General features: G+C 52.3%; 2 protein-coding genes across 2 annotated transcripts in view; one reads left to right on the top strand and one right to left on the bottom strand.

The window, feature by feature from the left end:
• ADAMTSL2 (ADAMTS like 2) overlaps positions 1-2,783 on the top strand; it is a 24,066-nt gene extending 21,283 nt beyond the window's left edge. Inside the window, exons 15-16 of the mRNA XM_029960568.1 lie at positions 580-724; positions 1,961-2,783. Coding sequence (XP_029816428.1) covers positions 580-724; positions 1,961-2,079 — 264 coding nt within the window. The 3' untranslated portion in view covers positions 2,080-2,783. The remainder of the gene's footprint in view (positions 1-579; positions 725-1,960) is intronic.
• A 2,513-nt stretch (positions 2,784-5,296) lies between these two features.
• Positions 5,297-5,982, bottom strand: FAM163B (family with sequence similarity 163 member B). Its single transcript, XM_029960546.1, is given in 3 exon segments — positions 5,297-5,500; positions 5,502-5,699; positions 5,839-5,982. Coding segments are annotated over 3 exon segments (492 nt in total). The 5' UTR covers positions 5,932-5,982; the 3' UTR covers positions 5,297-5,299.
• Positions 5,983-19,639: the final 13,657 nt, after the last annotated feature.

The following is a 19,639-nucleotide window of genomic DNA, read 5'->3' as shown; positions in this document are numbered from 1 at the left end:
GCCCTCCCAAACTCAGCCTTCCTCTCCCGTGCTCCAGGCGCCTCGTTTTGTTTAGTCTTGCAAACCATCATCACAGCCTATAATTAGCCAAAGCAGCCCTGCTGTAATCCCAGCCTGAAGAGGCATCCAAAGGGCAGCAGGCAGCGAGTGCCGGGCCCAGCAGTGGCTCCACAAACCCACAGTGGGATGTGCAGAGGTATTGACTCTGCAGCCCCACTCCCGGGGTGCTGTGGGGGTCCCATGGCCTTGAGTTGGCTGCAGCCACCCTGGTCCTACAGAGCAGTGTATGGACTGGGCCAGCTCATTCATGGCCCCTTGCGAAGGGGCAGCAGGAGGAGGGAAGATGTCAGTGCCAGGGATGGGGCCACATCCATCTCTCCCTGGGCAGAAGCTCATGTGTTGGCAGCAAAGATGGAGTAAGGGGCCAGTGTTGTGGTGCTGAGACAAGGCATTCAGCCAGGGGAAGAGTTCTCCTCCTGCCTTAACACCTCCAGCAAGCACATTTTTTGAAGTAGATTCTGGCTCAGCACAATCCCCTGTGATGGCAGGGTCTTGCCTTACCCTCTCTCTGTTCCCCAGTGCACAAAAACCTGTGGAATTGGTGTAAGGATGCGGGATGTGAAGTGCTACCAAGGGAAGGACATCGTCCGGGGCTGCGACCCGCTGGTGAAGCCGGTGGGCAAACAGACCTGTGACCTGCAGCCCTGCCCCACAGAGCCCCCAGGTGAGCCCCACTGCTGGCAGTGGGCTTGATTTTCCATGGATCCCCCCAGGCAGCACTGCCAGCATCTTAGCTTCCACTGCCCCCAGTTGGATAATCATCCCAGAGAGGATATACGGGGGCAACTCTCCCTCTGTGCCCAAGTAATGGGGTGCATTGGCTATTTCTGGAGGTAACCCCATTAAATTAAGGAGAGAGTTCAGAAGAAGCATGTCCTTACCTAAAGATAAAATGGATCTTTGAGAGCTGACTCGGGTGCTGTTTCTATGTGATTCCAGCTTAAGCCTAGGAAGTTTCATCTGTGCCATTATTTTAATGATTTTTGGTCTCCGAATGTCCTGTGGGATCTGTAACTATCTCGTTATCTGACTCGTCTGCTGGCTCAAAGTCCCTGTGATCTTTAGCAAACATGTGGTTCTAATCCTTTAATAGGATTTGGGAATAAGGACGATGTGGGAGAAAAGCATGAAAATGGGAGACAGATTTGGGGCTGGCTCCTGGCTCAGGTCTGGCCTTGCTGGGTGCTCTCAGCTGCCCTCTCCCTTGGGATCAGGACGGGACATGGAGCTTGTGAGGTGTCTTGTGGCCACCTTGTATTCAACTGTCTGCCTGGTGACCAGCCTGGTTTCATGCATCCTATGGATTTTAAGAAAAAAATATATAGATATATATGAAAGTGGAAATCCTGTGGGTTTGAAGCAAAATATTGCTCTGAAAGGAGCTGGGAGAGTACTGAAGCGACCTCTGGCCTCTTTCCTGTCCCCAGCATCTCACTTGCCCTTAACTCTGGCTGTGGCACTGCTGGATTCCCTTTCTCAAATTGCCTCCTTGGGGCAGAAATTGTGAATATGTTGGAGTCACCCTGTGCCCTACCAGGGGAGGCCCTTGGCTTGGGGGCAGCTCAGTGCCAGGCTCCCTTGGTGGCTCCAGCAATCCCTGGGCAGCTGCGTTTCACAAGAAAGAGCTTGAGCTTCAGGGCTGGGACCAAATGAGGCTCCCCAAGCCAGGCCTGGTGTGATTGAATGGGTCAGCCTTCTTGCTCAGGTTGAGAAGCTCCATGGTGTTTTCTGGGGGATGCTGGAAGGTATCAGGGAGGTGGCAGTTGCAGCCAGGGATGATGTGTCGCTCAGCCCGTGGTGTTCAGGGCAGCTGTGCAGGGGGAAAAATGAGCTCGTGAGCTTGCAATGGCTTATTTTTCATTTCTTTTCCTCATCATGCCTTTTGTGCTCTCTCCCCCAGACGACAGCTGCCAGGACCAGGCAGGAACCAACTGTGCTTTGGCCATCAAAGTGAACCTGTGCAGCCACTGGTACTACAGCAAAGCCTGCTGCCGCTCCTGCCGCGCGCCCCACTCCTAGTGCCGGCAGCACCTCCCTTAGCGAGGGCTCCGTGTTCCATTTAGCCACACATCCCACAGACTGGTGATCAGGATGCGTTTGGGTTGTTTTTTTTATTTCCCCACTGATGCACAACTTCTCTCCTCGTCCCTCTCCCGGGGCGGTGCCGGCGCGACTCAGCGCAGAGCCCGTTGGGAGTCCCCGCTATCAGAGCTGTACATAAAGTCGTGTATATTTGATTCCCCCCAACTGCAGGTACATCCATGTGTTTTTTCACAAGGTCTGGTCCTTTGGTCTCTTCCCTCTGTGCAAGTTTGGGGTTGGTGAGGGGAAGGTGTGAACTCGGGGAAGTGCAAATTTCCCTCCGCCAAGGGGATTAGTGCCTCTCTCCTAATTTATCCCAAGACCTGCACACTCTTGTTAGCTGCATTTAATGTGGTGGGAAGCTGATTCTCATTTGCTAAATGAACTCAAGCCCTTCTTTGTAATATGTAGGTGTATACTTTTTCAGAGAATTTTATCTTATAATCAAATGTTAGTTCCATAGTCCTTACAACCCCCCCCGATGCTGACATATTGTATATAATATGGAAACATAACTGCACTTTATATCACAAAAAAGACGTGCTCTTTTTTAATATATTTGTTTACAGACAGTGAACTTTATCCATATAATCATTAATTTGTACTCATATGTATATTTTAATAAAGTTGTCATATTTATGGTGGTATTTTGTTTTATTCTCCAGTTTGTAGTGGGGTATTGGGAACACTGGAGTCAGGGCCATGAACTTGCTGGTGCCCAGGGGAAGCAGAGCAGCTTGAACTCAGGGGAATCATGGCTGTTTGGACAGTGATGCAAGGAAAAGTCCCAGCAGTGGGGGGATTTTGGGACCATTGCTTTGAGTTGCTTTAGGACTGTGTGTGTGTGGCTTTGGGAACTGCAACCCTGAAGCTCTTCACGAGTTTCTGAGCAAAGAGACTTGATAGGGTGCCAGTAAGAAAAGGGCCTTTCTGTGCTCCCAAGGGGGTTGTTGCTCTGTGTTTCTCCAAGTGTGACCCTCCAATGCCAGGCTAAAGGCTCACCACCCACACTGCTGCTGCATTGCTCCCCTCAGCAGTAGGGAGCTCCTGTGTCCACATGAGGGCTTTGCAAACACTACCCCCATGTTTGCAGGTGCAGGGACAAAAAAAAAAAGCCTCAAAACCCATGTCAAAGTAGTTTATTTTTTTTTTAAATTTTATTTTATTTCTTTTTTTACTTTCCCCCCCTCCCCGAGATCCCCAAAGTCCTGTACAACAGATCACCAGGTGAAGGTTAGTGAAAGCCAACCGTCTGCTTAGTTTCCAAGCTACAAGGGAAAGAAATGAGGGAAAAAAAGGAAGGAAGGCTGGGAGGAGAAGTACGGTCACGAGAAACGGGGAGAGAAAGGGCTCAAGGCGTGGAAACAAACCCCGGTGAGAACTGTACATGGGAGCATGGCCCGAGTGGCTGCATCCCTCTGGAGCAGAGGCATCGTGCTCCTGGGATGCAGCACCTCAGGGACCGAGCCCAGAATATTAAACACGTACGAAACCAACCCCAGCCCCCTCCCCCCCAAAACCCAAACAGAACCCCCCCGAGAAAGTCGAAGACACTCATTTGCAAAGACTGACTTGTACTTCAAAAGATTTCCTGTGGAATTAAAAGCCCTCGTGGTTAAAAGTAAAGTACCCAGCTGGGCTGCAGCACAGTGTCTGTGAGCCGATGGGGCTGGAGCCATGGCTGCTTCTTCCCGTAACATCTTGAAAAAGGAAAGCTGACCCAGAGCACAGCACTGGGGCCACTGGAGTCTCTGTGCAGCCAGTCCATCCTCTGCCAGCCACCCCCAGGTCCAGCGTGATGCTTTTAACCTGAATAATGTATAATCCAGGAGAAACAGGGTGCTTTTTGTCACACAAACTGGGAGTATGGCGAGGTTGGAGGGGAGGAATGGAGACAGCCAGGAGAGACTGGAGCGTGAGTCCCCCTCTAGACGTTGCTGCAACGTGCAATTCCTCTCCTAAAGCACTGAAATACTAAAAGGGTTCCTTTACAGCATGCTTGGTGCAGAGGGACACTCTGTGACCATCTCTGTGCCTGCTGCTCTCCCAGCACTGCCCTGACCAGATCCAGCGTGGCTGGAGGAGCAGGGACAGAGCTGGTGACACAGCCAGGCTGCCCGGCCGTGGGAAAGGGCTCAATGAAAAATGCTAAAGAGGAGGTTTTACCTAAATCTAAAGTGTTTTGACACATCTCTGGATGGGTGAAAAGCATCATGGATTTTTAAAAAATTAAAAAAGACAAATAAATGCATCTAAATATGTGCATGCTTGGGGTGGGCACATACGTGATGACACAGAGCCTCAGTTAGAAGTTGTTTATGGCATTACTCAGAGAAGGGATGGATTATTCAGAGAAGTATTCCTCAATCCAAAAGTGTGCTGTGTGTTATTCCCATAGCCAGGCAACACAATGGGTTTGCACCCTCCATCAGGGAACTGTGAGGTCACTCCAGGATCTCCAGGGGCAGGGATAGGCTGTGCATGCACCCGCCATCCCAGCCCTGAAGGGATTGTGCCTGTCACTCGAGAATTAATGGCTGATTTGAGGAGCGAGGTGGCCTGGGAATAGTGCAGGGCTGTGCACACACACACATGCACACTCCCATGGCTGCAGTACAGAGCGCTGCAGGAAGGGGTGGCAGAAGGGTGGGCAATAGCAGCTCTGCTTTGCTTGAGAACCTTTGAGGGTGTGTGTGTGTGCACATGTGTGTGCACATGTGTGTGCACATCAGGGCCCCCACATCACGGCAGCAGCTGGCTGCTGACTCGCAGCACGAGCCATTCTGCAGCCAACCCTGTGCCCCACTATTTGCTCACCGTCCCTCGGCATTCCAGGTGAGGAGAGGTGGGTACTCCGTAGAAAAGGATGCTCCAAGTATCAAAATCCTCTTTACAAAAGAAAAACAAAAAACGCAACGCAGCGCTAGAAAACCTCACGTCCCAGCTGCAACCATCCTCCCCCACGCTCCCCTTTCGGGTGCGCTTCGCTACCCCTTCACGCTGCCGTTCAGCCCTGGTAGAAATACATTCACTTCTTTTCCTTTTTTTTTCTTTTTCAGAACTCTTCCACGAACTCCACGGAGTTCTCCCCGCCGTTCAGAGCCCCGGCAGGTGCGAGGAGGCGCGATGGGACGCCGGCCCCTCACACGCCGGCCCCTCACACGTCGGTGCTGATGCTGCGGCTGCGGGAGAAGGCCTCGCGCATGGCCGAGAGCCGGTTGGGGTTGAGAGCCTGCAGGCTGGACACGCTCACCGGCAGAGCCAGATCCTCCTGGCTCACCGTCTTGTAGCTCACCCGGTCGCCCCCGTTGTGCAGCTCCTCGGGGGGCTCCTGAAGGAAGAAGGTGGGGGCTCGTAGGGGGGGCTCGTAGGGGCGCAGCCGGGCAGCTGGACCGGGTTCGGGTCGGCTTCTTGGTGAAGGGGGACGAGGTGTAGAGGGACGGGCCGTTGGTCAGCACTATGTTGCGGTTGCAGTGGAGCGGCGGGATGTGGGAGTGCACGGCGAAGTCGGGCTCCTCCTCGTCCTCCTCGGATTCATCCTTCTTGCAGCAGTAATACTGAAACGGGATGGCTCAGCTGGCACCCCAAACCCCCCGCCCTGTCCCTGAGGGGCTGCTCCGTGCATGCCAGCCCTGAGGACCAGTGGACTCCCCTCTCTGCTGCGGCACCCTTTAGGGTCGCGTCCCCCAGCCTTACCTGGAGCCTACAGTAGCAGAGGACGGCGATGATACATAGCAAAATGACAGTCGCTAATATTCCACCTGTGATGACCACGGTCCCGGCTGTCATCCGCCCTCTTCTCCATTAACAGCCTGCAAAAGCGAGTGCACGGGGTGATAGGGTGAGGCTGCTGATGGGCTGGGCTGTAGAGCCCCAAACCCTGCTCTCACCCTCATCTGCAGGGGGACAGAAACCAGGAGATGGGAGGTGACAGGCAGGATAAGGCCAGAGCCTGGCACTGGGCACCTGTGCAAGTCATCAGGGAGTCCCCTTCTCCCCTAAATGCCACCTTGCATGTGCAGGGGGGAAAAGAATCCTCATGAAGTGGGTGAGAGTTTGAGTGAGAAGCAGCTCTGGGGTCACATGGGGCTCTTCTGCACACAGGAGGGGGGACCCAAGGGAAGTAAAACCTTCTGACCCAGGTTCATGGCACCCTCCCGGCTCCTGCCTGGTGGCAGAGAGCTTTGGTGATGGGAGAAGGAGCTTTGCAATAAGGATTTCTGAGCTGTACACATTTTTCTCTGAGCCTATAATCCATTTCCCCCATGAAAACAATGTGATATTTTAATTTGGAATGACTGGAGCTGCTAAGTGAGCCCTTAATGACTGCAGGGACAGGCATGCTCCCCTCCCTGAGCAGCAAGCTTAGGAACAGGATGTGTCTGAGGCACCAAGCTCCTCCACTTCACGAAGCCAGTGTTGGGGAGCTGTTGGGGGCACCCCAGGATGATGTTTTTGACAACCCTGGGTGAGCTGTTCACTCACAAATGCTGTGGCTGGGACACAGCGCACTGACCATCATAGAGGTGCTGTGGTTCAGCTTGGTCCTGTGCATGCACTTTGGGGTACCACCAGCACCCTTCTCTGCCTGGAATGCCCCTTAGAGGAATCTGGGAGGAATCTGCTGACGCAGCACTGGTAGCAGTGGAAGATCCCTGCTGCTGGCACTGCTGGATTCACTTAGAGGGTGGACGTTGTTCATCACGTGCAGCACGAGCCCCACAACGCCAACATGGTCTTGCTCTGAGCATCCCTTCCCTGAGAGCTCATGGGAGGGTTTGAATTCCTCTCCATCCCATGCAGGATAAGACACAGCTCTTTGCCACAGGAAGGATGCTGGGGAGACGTGTACCTGCCTGCTCACACCTGCCAGGGGCTCTGGAGACAGCGGCACTAACACTGGCACGGCTAAAGCCCTTTAGTGCTGCAAGTGTTGGGCTGGGAACAGGAGAAGAGACATAAATTAAGAGAGAAATCAAACCCTGACCACCTACTCTTCAAGTGCTTTAGCAAAGCTGGCCTCCAGTTCATGCTATCAGGTTAAACCAAAAAACCAGCCACCCCAACTCCAAATTACTTCAGCACCCGAGGAAAAGCAACTGTATCTGTCAGGGATTTAACCTGCTTCCAAAGAAAATAAATCCCTGCCATATTTTCAGGCGCTTAATGTCCTGCTAAAGTTGGGTGAGTGCTGAATGGATAAAGCAGTGTCACGTTTTATGTTGCTGCCGAGGAGGAGGGAAGGGAGGAGGGAGGAGGGAAGGGAATTTATACCAATGGCTGAACGGCTTCTCACACCGAGCGGCCACAGGGCAAGTGCCGGGCCAAATCCTGCCCTCATTCCTTGGGCAAAATGCTCTGAGGAGGCTCAGGAGGAGCAACACAGCCATGGGAAAGGTCTGGAAACAGCACATTAGTGATTTAGAAACTCTGGTTCCTTGGGATGCAGCGGGTACTGGCTAGAAATGCCCATCTCTGGGTCCTTTGCTGCTCCCATTTGCAATCCCCCTGCTGTCCTGGAGCCAAGGGCAGGGTGTGTGGGGTTGGCATAGGACCTGGCTCTGGGGTGCAGACTCAGCCCTGCAGCCTCTCAGGGACTGGCATTGCACCCATCAGAGGGGATCATCATCTCCTTGCCAGCCCACTATGGGAGGTGGCAGGCAGGGCTCTGCCAGGGAATGCTCCACGGCTTTCCCACCCATTAATTAAACGCCGGGGGCACAAGTGAGGGTTACACAGAGCCAATTTTCATGGCTCTTGCCCAGCCGTGCCCAGCCAGACGTGGCATCACAGCCACTGCTCCCTCCAGAGCAAGACCATTTGCATTTCACCCTTTTTTTCCTCCCAAGACATACTTCTCTGATTAAAGCTGCGTACCTGGAAGCATTAAGCCCTCCAGCATGTAAAGGGGGAGGAAAGCAGAGCATGCAGAGGCCCATAAGCTGAACAATTCCTGTCTAGACCTTCCTTTTACATTTGTTCCTAATTTCACGCTCCACGGGCTCTCAGATTCATATATTTAGCAATAAATATCCTGGTAAAAGGAAGTGCTTTGCAGCTCTGCTGTGGTCTTGGAGGAGGTATGCAGGAGCCCTGGTACTGGGAACGCAGGCATGAGAGATGCAGTCCCAGAAGACACTCACTTGGCTCCTTCCTTGCCCCTCAGTAACACTAGGAGCCCTCCAGATACCGAGGATGCCTGAAGCCCCCCCAGTCCCCCACCCCATCCGAATCCAACCCCTAGCACATCCTCCATCACTGCCAGACAGCGGCTTCAGGAGCATTTTAACTCCACACAGGCTATTTGCTGCCAGCCCAGGAGCCTTTTGCTGTAGGAACACGGTCCCCAGTGTTGTGGGGTGACAGGGGATGGTGGCCCTTGGGGTTACTGGGAGCCACTGTGCTCGTGTGGGCACACAAGGTTTGGAAGCAAGACTTCCCCCTTCCCTGGCTTTACCTTCCCAGAGTGCAAAGAACAGGCTGTGCTGCCACAAACCAAAGGCACTGTACGGTTGCTACAGGCTGCTCCTGCATGAGCTGTTTGCTTTTGGTCACAATCCTGTGCCACATGCTTGCTTTTGCCTGCAGGTCCTTCAAGACCCTGCCATGGCTGAGGTCGTGGTTTTGAGGTTGAAATCTTCACTAAGGGCCAGGTCTGCATCAGCTTCTGCTCTCCCCAGGGGCTGGAGGGGGACAGGGGAGGCTTCTCATGAGCAACAGAGAATGGGACTTGATAATGCAGAGGGGGAAAAGGGGTGGGATGAGAAATCATCCGAAGTCACCCCCCCAGCATCTTGAACACGGCCCCTGGACCACTGAGGATGCCCAGTGCAGGGAGAGGCTGCTCACAGCTGTGCCTGGCTCCTGCAGAGAGCTCTGTGCATCCAGTGCCTCTGGGGAGGGGCTGCGTGGGAGGAAGGCTCTGGAGCAGCTGGGGGGGCTGAGCTCAGCCCGTCCGAAGGCTCCAGCTAATACCCGGCTAAACCACGGCTCCGAAATGCTGAGCTCCAGGTCCAGGTGCTGGAGTGCTCCAAGCACGGCTGGATCATGTGGACTGGCCTGACCCTGCCTGCTGAAGCTGTGGGAGGAGACCTGGGGATAGAAAAGGACACAGCTCCAAGGGTTTTTTAAGAGACCCTTAAGCACCCAGTTAAGCCAACTTCTAGGATTTACAGGTATTAACCACAATCTTTAGGACAGACCCTTAACTGAATGGGGCTTCTACCTAACCCACCCCATCCCATCCCATCCCACCCCTACTCTGATCCCCAAGGCGACACAGTCACTCCCAAGCCTATCTGGAAACACTGCCGTGGCAAGCACTAAAATAAGGGAATGCTGGTCCCACTGAAGTTGTACCTGCACAAGGAGTCTGTGTCTGACCTGCAAAGAGCTGTAGTCCACAACTTGTTGGGCCCTAGTGCTGCCTGCATCCCCCAGCAGATCTGGGACCTGCTTCCTCTGCAGCCAGAAGCACCACAGCCCTCTATTTAATATGGAATTTGGGAATTGCCCTTATTCACCTGACTCCAGGAGCTGGAGATTTAAACAAAATAGCCAAACTGGGTAGGAAATGACAACTGGCAGCACAGACAGCAGTGCTGGCAGGATTGCTCCTGTCTGGTACCCAGCACTGGAGCAGACAGGAGCTTAGATCCCACCATAATAAACACACAGGGATGAACAGACAGCCAGAGACACCCCACACTCGGGGGACACTCAGTCCAAACCTCAGCATGAGACCTCAGTCCTCATCCTTGCTGTTCTGCTGCTCATAAGGGTGGTCCCATGCAGGGGGGTGAGGATCAGCTCTGCCCTGCACTTCCAAACAACCAGGATGGAAAAAGGGGAGAAAAAGGCAAAAAACCCATTCCACCCTTTGCAGGGAGCAGAGGAGGCCAGCGCCGTGTCCTGAAGTAACACCATCCTGCCTCTCTTGGCTCTGCTCAGCACGAGCACATCCCTGGCTCTGCTGTGTGCTTGGACAAGCTGATGTGTGTGGGTGTCCTCCAGCACCCGGGGGGGCCTCTGAGGGGGGGAGCGACCCTGTGTCCTGACACAGCCCCCCAGGCTGACCCTCATCCAAGTGTCATCTGGTGGGGGATCAGCTCGTTGGGTCGCTCCGGGGAGAAGACCCAAGGGAGAGACCTCAAGAGAGGGATGATCAGGTTGGGAAGATTAAGTCCTGTGTGGAAACTGGGAGTAGAGCAGCTGTGCAGGGGGAAGCACAAATCTGACCCTCCGTGGTGGAGGGTCATGAGCTCTGCAGGTCTTGCCCTGGGGTGGGCAATGCAGCCATTTCCCAGCTCATCCACACGCAACAAAACCTGATACCAGCGCTTCTGACCAAGCCCCACTTCAGAAGAAAGGAAAAGAGCTCAGTAAGAGGCCAGGGAAATGTGAGAGCATGTGAATGATGCTGGTTGTCCAAGATATCCTTTCCCCAAGCTGCTGAGCCTCGCTGTTTTCTGCCTCAGAGCTGGGTGCAGGCAGCATTTGGGACCCAGAACCTTAGCCCAGAGTAACAAGAAATCCCCCTGTAATAAACTGTCCAGGGCAGGGCAGGACTGAATCCGAGCACTTGATGACGTAAAGTTTAAGGTGAGCCTGGCAACTCCTGTTGCCCCCATCAGTGCCATGTAAGTGTCACAGCTCTGCCCGTGGACAAACCCTGGAGAACATCAGCGTGAAGGAAAGTCACTTCCAGCGGCCCTGGGAAGTGGGAAAGCAGCAAATAAACCAGGAGCCAAACCGGTTTGGTGGCAAATACAGCCTCACTTCTGCATTTCCCCCAGTTCCTGTAATCCTACCCAGTCAATGAATAAGAGCTGGGCTCTGGGAATGGCCGGGCAATGTGCCAGCAGAGGACTTCGCACTGACGGAGCCAGCAGACAGGGCAGCTGCCAGAAACACAGGCAGAGAACGTGGCTTTCCATATGAAAAACACTTTAAGCAGAAGGCCTGCATCACTCCTGTTTGCTTCCTTTCTCCTCCTGACGGCAGGCAGCATTCCTGGCCTGGGGGTTGATGCAGGCAGCAGGGATTTAAACAGCCAGGCTTGGCTGCGGGTGGGCTGGGGAAGGGCACGTGGGGGCTTGGTGACTGCAGACCCATCGCTTCGACAGGACCACCTGAGTACTCCTCAACACAAGGACAAGGTGGGACACCTCGTCATTCCATGTTTCCCCACCTCAGCACAAGTGCTTTCCCCATGGGAACCCCCCTATCTCCAGGCACTCCACACTCCAAGGACTTCTGAATATTTTATGAGCAGAGGGCACTTCACTCCCTGCTGTGCCCTGTTTGGAGAGCGCTGCTCACAAATTCCCAGGCTCATCCACAGCAGACAGGTCCTCCTGGGTGCTGGAGATGGATCAGAGGTCCCAGCAGCCCCATATTCCCACCTGCACCCACCAGGACCACGCTCATCCCATCTGTGCTTGGACACCAGCCCTTTGCAGAGCAGCTCCTGCACTCAGGAGGGGCTTTCCCTACCCTGAAAACGGGGGGGTTGCACCACTGTTGATGGTCTCTGGCATAAGGTGATTTTTCTAAGTCTGTGGCATGTGGGAGAGGGCTCCACAAGCTGGGAGATGCCTGTAGGGCTGCTGTGGGCTTTTAAACAACAAACCAGAACAGGGAACAAAACATTTCCTACCCATGTGAAATACCATGTCCCTTTCTGGTGGCCTTAAGAGCCCTTCCCTGGTTTGAAGCCAACTACAGAGGTCACTGATACTGGTACAGAGGTAACTCACAGCTCAGCCCACAGTGACCCCTGTGACTGTCCCCTATATCACCCCTCAGCCCTCCTGCCGCTGGGACAGACCCCGATACTTCAGTTCCCACTGATGTCCAGGCCAGAAACAACATATTTCAAAGGCAACCTATACCCAGTGCCTGATCAATTATTTATCAGACAGGACAATGCTGGAATAGTGTTGAGCTCTGCAGAACAGGATCCTGGACCCAGGGATCCCAGCACAGCTTGGGCAGGGCTGGGACAGCAGCGTGGGCAGGATGTGCTGGGGATCAGGGCTCACAGAGAGCCTGGGAATGGATGAGGACAGAAGGACAACACCACAGCTGTGGAAAGGTTTTAGTGCCCTGGCAGTGAGACTAAGGCTGGAGGTACATCAGGCTCACACAGACGGGCATAGGGATGATATGGAGATATATCTCTCATATTTGCATCAATCATAACCCACAATATACTCCTCCAGGAGACTGAAGCAGCCATGGACTGTTCCTCCCCTCTCTGTCCATTCTCATCTCAGCCCTCTATATTCAGAAAACCTCCCTCAGTGCTCCCAGAGTAGTGCTGAGATAAGAAACAGGTCACAGTGAACTGCTCCTTCTGTCTGCTCTCATTATAATTCAATATAACCACATATAAAAATGGTGTAATACATAATTAAATCCCAGAATTCTACAATTCAAAATGTTTTGTTAAATATTACATGGCAGCCCAACAACTCCTTGTTGTACAAGCTTTTTCCAAAGACACACTGTATATGCATCCCTGCAGGTGTCCCTGCTAGTGATGGTGCTGACATACAACCATGGAACATTTTGGGTCAAAGGGACCTTTAAAGGTCATCTAGTGTGACCCTCACTGCCTGCCAGAACAGCCAGGCTGTATTCCTGTGTAAGAACAGCTTGTTAACAATGAAACCCAGCGGAGGATGCTCAGGCTACTTGGGAGATACATCACACAGCAACAGCCACTCCGAATTTGGGCATTCCCAAAGCTTAAAAAAAGCAGCAGCTCATGGAACAATCAGGGATCCTCTCCCACCAATTACCATTGCCAGTTTTTAAAGCAGGGATTAGCTCTCAGTCTGAATTTCCAGCACACTTAAGCAGGCTTCCTTCGAGCAGCATCGATCCAGGGGATCCCTGCCCCGGCCGCGCGTGTGAGGGAACGTGTGCTCTGCAGTAATGAGGCAATAATGGCACTTAGTACAACCAAATCACGCCTCAGGAAAAATAATATTTGCACAGCTCATCAAGGTGGCATTAAGGCTTACTAAGCACAATGCCAGGCAGGAATTTAAATGACTGCAGATGCTAAACGGAGAGCAGCGGTGCCACCGGGGAGGGATGGGAGGAATGCTGAATCACCTGGATGTGTGCTGCCCTTGGGAATGTCCCCTTCCAGTGCCACTGTGGCCATGCTGAAGGCACTGCTATCCTCATTCCAAAGGGACTAGGGAATGTGACTGTGGACACTTCAGCATGGTCAAGAATAAAGCAGGGTGTGTTCACCCTGCTCTGCCCCTCTGCCCCTCAGTGAAACTTTGCAGCCACATCCTAAAAGCATCAGCAGGGATTTTGGAGGCATCAAGAGGGATGCTGGTGACTGAGTGCTGACCAGCAGTGCATCCCTGCACACCAGCCCTGTGCTGGCACCAGTCCAGGGGAGGTAAACCCAAAAAACAGGCCCAAGGGAGGAAGTGGTACAGAAGTGATGGACTTGCCTCCAGGTCTGACCCTGCACATGGTGAGCTGCCACAGTGGGAGCTCACAAGCAGCCAGTCTCTGTCAGGATTTGAGAGCTGCTATCAAACCACACCAGAGGGTTTTATCCTCCCCAGTCTCACCTTTCCTTGCCCAAACAATCATACTCTGCTTAAATACCAGGAATTATTTCCATAAATCAGCTGGAAAGCAGACCATAATCCCAAACACACACACGCAGTCTAAACTATTAAAAAAAAAAAAAGAAAAAGAAAAAAGAAAGAAAGATGTGCTGTCTTTCCACCCTGAACCGTTTAATCGCCTCTTGAGTTATGGTTTAGTCATCCTGAGATATTAACATTAGAGAGAGCAGGTTTTGGAATTAGCAGCTTGGGATAAGCTACTGCAATCACCACTGAGCCGGGAAGAAATCAGAAAGTGGGGAGCACCCCAGGGTCTTCTCCCAGCAGGGCAGTTTTGCATCCTGGAAAAACTGCCCTGAAAAGCTTGAGTTAGCATACTGAGAACTAATAATAAATCTTACTCCTGATCAGTATTTTTTGCTGCCCAGTTCACTAAACAGGCAGTGCTCCCTCTCCATCACCATCCCACAGGAGAGCTGATTGCAGCCCCCAGCAAGGCACAGTCAGAAAGATCAAAAGGCCTGGTCAGAAAGTGCTGCAGAAATTATGCAATTATGGAAAAAAAAAGAGGAATTTGTCTTTCTGAAAGAGTGACTTTCCAGAATTGGTCCACTCACCTGGATTTTGAAAGCTCTTCAGGTTGAAAACCCGGTGGTGTCAGATTGAAGCAGATGTTGTTGCCCCAAGAGATTCGTAGGAGCTGGTTCCTTACACCAATAGCTCCCAGCAGCCTTCCTGCTGTCCCATCTCCCAGCAAATGTCTCGAGAACAGGGTTTCATGGCTCAGATGGGATTGCTGGGGCATGAAGATGGGAAGAGATTCTCACAGAGTCACCTGCTGAGCTCTTTGACCATTTACAGCCCTGGCTGGGAGCTGGAGCTGCCTCCTGGTCCCAGGGGCACCGGCACTGCAGCTGGGATGGGTTCAGCACCTTCATCCTCAACTTGTCCTGGGAACAAGGCTTTTACAGCCCAGAGACACTGCACAGAGGGATAACAAGGTCCTGGTACCCCCTGATGGCCACACAGAGCAGCAGAAGCAGCAACTCTCACTGTGACTCCCCCAGCTTTAGCTCCCGGGATCTGTGGCTCTGGCCATGCAGCGGTGTCTGCACGGAGAATCATTTTTATGGGAAGGCATGGACTGAGTCATCTCTGCTGCCATTCAGCCCTGTGCTAATAGAAACACTACATGCTTCAGAGCTTGTGTTTGCACTTTTTAGCCTCTGCCTCGGGCAGGCACAAAGCCACCCAGACCTCTGCAGCCAGCCCCAGCTGCACGTTCAGCCTCCGTGCACATCTGAGCTAAAGCCCTGGTTCATCCCAGGACCTCTGGCTCTCCAGCTCTGGCAGTACCATGCCTGAGAGAGAAAGTGTTGCTATGCCAATACCCATTTTACAGACGTGGGAACTGAGTCCTGGGCTGGTTAAGGCTCTGCTTTTGAAGCCAGATTGCTTGAAATCTGTCAAATATCAGCCCACTTCCAGACTAAGTGGTTTCCCCTAGGCCAGGCACTGGATGAGCAGTGAGCTGAGAGCAGCTCCATGCTCCTACCACCCCCTGCACTGGTAGTTGGGAAGGATTAGTCCCCACACCTGACCTGGTGGCCCCGTGATGTCCTGAGAGGCGGATGAGCCATCGATCCTGAGCCGCAGATGAGCCATCGATCAGGGTGGGGGAGGAAGGGCACGTACAGTGTACATTTCCATTAAGCAGTAAATCCAACAGCTTTGCATTTCCAAGAGGTATGAACACAGCTCCGTGGGACAGGAAGATCCTCAGCAGATTAAAGTCTTTGTGAGCTGCACACCCTGCCCTCCTTTGCTCAGCATTCACGGATCCAGGCTGATGTGGAGGCAGCAGGAAGCTCCTTGGTGCTCATTAAATGCAGCAGCCTGAGAGCTGCAGGGACACCCTCCATCCAGCCATCATCACATGCAAGAGGGGGACCAGCACCCCTATGTCCTTGCCCACCCCCACGCCCCCCCAGCTGTGGGTGGGTGGCTGATGGCTCGTGACACTCATGCTGTCCCCCCCCCAGCATCTCTGAGCTGCCCTGGGTTCTGGCTTTCCATGCAACCCACTTATTCCTCATCAATCCTCCTTCTCTGCCCTTGGGAATCAGACTCCCTGCAGTGTGACCTGGCTCTGTGCTTCCAGCTGCTGCTGCAGCGTGACACCGGGGGACTCCCCGGGTGCTGCAGGCACCAAGCAGCCCTGCCTGGGATCTCCAAAGAGATATACGTTGCTGCCTTAGGAAAAAAAAAATCAGAAAAAAGGGTAGGGAGTTTCCATAGCTACAGCTTTACATCGCTCTGGCAGAGGCTCCGCTTCAACCCGTGTAATGAGACACAAGCAGAGTGTTTTTCCCACTCCTGCCCAGCAAGGCAGCACGGTGCATGAATAAAGAAGAGAAGAGGAGAGAGGGAGCTCGGGGATTTTGGAAATAACACATAAATGTTAAGGACTGGCATGTGAGGTGGCCACTGGCACAAACTCCCTGCCCTGCCTGTCTTGGGGCATGAGCTGCACTTGCAGATGGGGAGGGAAGGAGCCCCACAGCCCCCCCTCCTCAGCACAGTGAGTGGCACACACACCTTCATGCTGCTTGACCTGGTTGGGGCTAAAAACTGCTTCATTTAAATTCCTGTCTGTGTGGTGCTCCCAGGGTTGGACTTCAGGGAGACAGGGAGGTGGTGCAGGCAGTGAATCTGCAGAGATTTAGAGCTGCTGCCAACGCAGAGCCACTGCCCAGAGCACCTGGGGATGTGAGGCTTGCCTGGCTCCAGGTCCACACTCAGGGTTGGTGGCAGCACCACAGCTCGTGGGGAACGACACGTGCAATTGCAAACTGCTCTGATCACAGGATCACAGCATGGTTTGGGTTGAAAGGGACCCTAAAGACCACCTCATTTCACCCCCCTGCCATGGGCAGGGACACCTTCCACTAGACCAGGTCACTCCAAGCCTCGTCCAACCTCTCCTTGAGCACTTCCAGGGATCATGGGCTTCCTCATTGTTTGCAACCTGGTTTTTTCTGCAGGCAGTAAAATCTCCTTATGTTATCTTTTTTAATAAGGATTTATCATTGCTGCATCAGGGGAATTAAAAGAGACCGTCTGAGAGGGTAATTTCCATATTCTGGCAACTCACCATGAAGCAGTTCCAGTAAATTTTCCTTTTTTTCCTCACCTTAATTTTGCTACAGCTTTTCCTGGGAGATGAGAGAGGGAAAAATTTAACTTGGAGGGAAAAAAACACACCCCACAACAACAAAATCATAAGCGAAAAAGCCGAAAAGATAAAAGAACTTGCACGGCTCAGCTGAAAACCCTCATTAGGTGAATAAAGAAACTGAGAAAAACCTTCACACAAATTGCTCTGCTCAAACCAATGTAGGCATCAGATGTTTGAAATATCGACTGTTCTCAGGGACAGCATCTTTCAGAAATCAAAACACACGTGATGGATCTTTTTGCCCATCGTCAGCGCTGGGCTGACACCTCCCCTGCCTTTGAAATGACTCCTTGGTGCTGGAGAGGCCCTTGAGAGCGAGGTGCCGGCTCATGCTCCACATCTGCCACCTCCTTGCCACCCCCAGCAGCCAAAGCGACGCTGCCGCCGGCACCAAAACATGGAAAACTGAGGTAGACGAGGATGGGAGGCTGGGAGCTCCCACCTGCCCTCCCCAGCTTCTCATCAGTGCTGGCAGCTCCCCAGGCAGGCTGCAGCTTCTCCCTTCCTTGCTCAAATGGTGCCTGAGTGGCAGCACCTCAGAGAACCAGAAAATGCCAAGTATCTTCTGTTTGAAAGCCAAGCCTCAGACCAGTGCTCTGAATCACTCCCTGAGCCTCGGTGAAGACAGGGCAAGGCACCCACAGCAGCCCTGGGGGGAGTCAGATCTTGTAAACCCGAGAGACGAGCACACAGAAATGCCTCCATCCATCCTGCAAAGCAGGAGACTCACACTCCTGAGCGCTGCTCCACTCCACCTCCAAATCCCAGTTGGATTTCAGCTTCCTTCCCTGGCATGGTGAGCTCACTTCACTTGTACATGCTTGTTAGAGCTCACTGGGAACTAGGAACGTTCTGGTATTAAGTAACAGAGATAATGTGGTGAACTGGGAGCCCACAGGCAAATCAACAAAAATGTTCACTGAACCCACTCTGATTTTTTGAGCTCTCCAGGCATCACTCTACCCCATGGAGCCCTTCATTAACATCTCACTTACCAGAAGTTTGAGCCTTACAAAACCCAGACCTGTAAATGTGAGCACCTTCCCTGCCCAGTGCCTGGGAGTGCCGAGGGCCTCTCAAAAAGTGTGATGGAGCTGTGCCTGCAGGAGATTCCCCCTGGAAGGTTCAACAGATGACAGGTCTCCTCTGGGAATTAAGAATACATTCACTGCTGTCCAGAACCATGGGCCTGTTTAAAAAAACACCCTCCAACCTGGCTACCACTGCTCCTGGGCTTGACAGTGGAGATAGTGGGAGCCCAAGGGAGCCCAGGAATTTCTGCTGTGATCACAGGATGCCTCAGTCCTGCTTCTGGATGGTTTAATTAGGATTATCACGAAAATGCACAGGATTGTGATATTCAGGTTACGAGGCAATGTTAACAGCCGTATCAAACAAAGCCCTTCTCATTACTGGTTCTGGCAAATGTTCTCATCTGTATTAATTTTTGGAAATCTTCCCTTTTTGAGCAAAAATACAGCAGCAGCGTGCCAGTGTTACACATCTCTGAGGCTGAGCAACCCTAATCCTCTGCAGTCAACAGTTCTGCCATAGCCCAGAAATATTCACGCTTTATATTTACTACCAATTAAGTCAGACAGTGTTTTAAAGACCAACCCTTTGTCTGCCAATCTGAACATTCAACAATATGTAACATTTACAAAGGTATGAAGAAAACAAGTAAGATCTGTGCTTGGTTTCTCGGAAACCGGTATCACACTCTTGTAACCTGTGTTGTTTTATTTAAAAATACAACATAAACAAAGATGTGATGCCAGAAACACAAGGGAAAATAGGTGCAACTAAGAAAACCCCACTTTCTGTGGGCTGAATCTTCTCCCACGAGCTGCTGTGAGAATCAGGAATAACTCCTGAGAAAACAGTAAAGCTGAACTGTTGCAAATCACAAAAAAAAAAATTATGGAACTGTCTAATATTAACTGTGCTTGTCTTTATCTCGGGGGCTATGCCTGCCCATGGGTGTCCCATCCAGTGCTGGCCACAGAGGATCACAGAATCATAGAATCACAGAACGGTTTGGGTTGGAAGGGACCTTAAAGCCCATCTTATTCCACCCCCTGCCATGGGTAGGAACACGTTCCACTAGCCCAGGTTGCTCCAAGCCCCATCCAACCTGGCCTTGAACACTTACAGGATGGGGCAGCCACAGCTTCTCTGGGCAACCTGGACAACACCAGGTCTCCCCTGCAAAGAGAAGTGCCCTGAGAGCTCCTGTCTGAGCCAGAGCAAGCTCAGTGATGTCAGCACCCAGTGCTGCAGACCTGAGTTGCCCTTGGAATTACAGAATGGTTTGGGTGGGAAGGGACCTTTAAAGGTCATCTAGTCCAACCCGCAGCCATGAGCACATACCCTGCTCCAAATACACCTTCAACTCTGTCACAATCAGTAAGAAAATGGCCTTGGTGACAGTTGGATCAGAGATTTCACCTGGAGAAACTCCTTTAAAGAAGAGCTGCAGCCACAGGCAGTGGCAGAACCACACAGCTTCGTGCCTGTCGCTGTTTGCACAAGGAAAAGAGTCACAAAGCAAACCCACAGGACAGCCATAAGTCTGAATTATTACCTCAGCACCTCCTTTGGGTAATATAACAATAAACCCACAAAATTTGCTTAACAACAAATGCAAATCAACACT

The sequence above is a fragment of the Manacus vitellinus genome, unplaced genomic scaffold, assembly GCF_001715985.3.
Source record: "Manacus vitellinus isolate BGI_N305 unplaced genomic scaffold, ASM171598v3 scaffold_27_pilon, whole genome shotgun sequence".
NCBI lineage: Eukaryota > Metazoa > Chordata > Aves > Passeriformes > Pipridae > Manacus > Manacus vitellinus.
The sequence above is the reverse complement of the archived record's forward strand: the minus strand, read 5'-3'. Positions and strand labels throughout refer to the sequence as shown.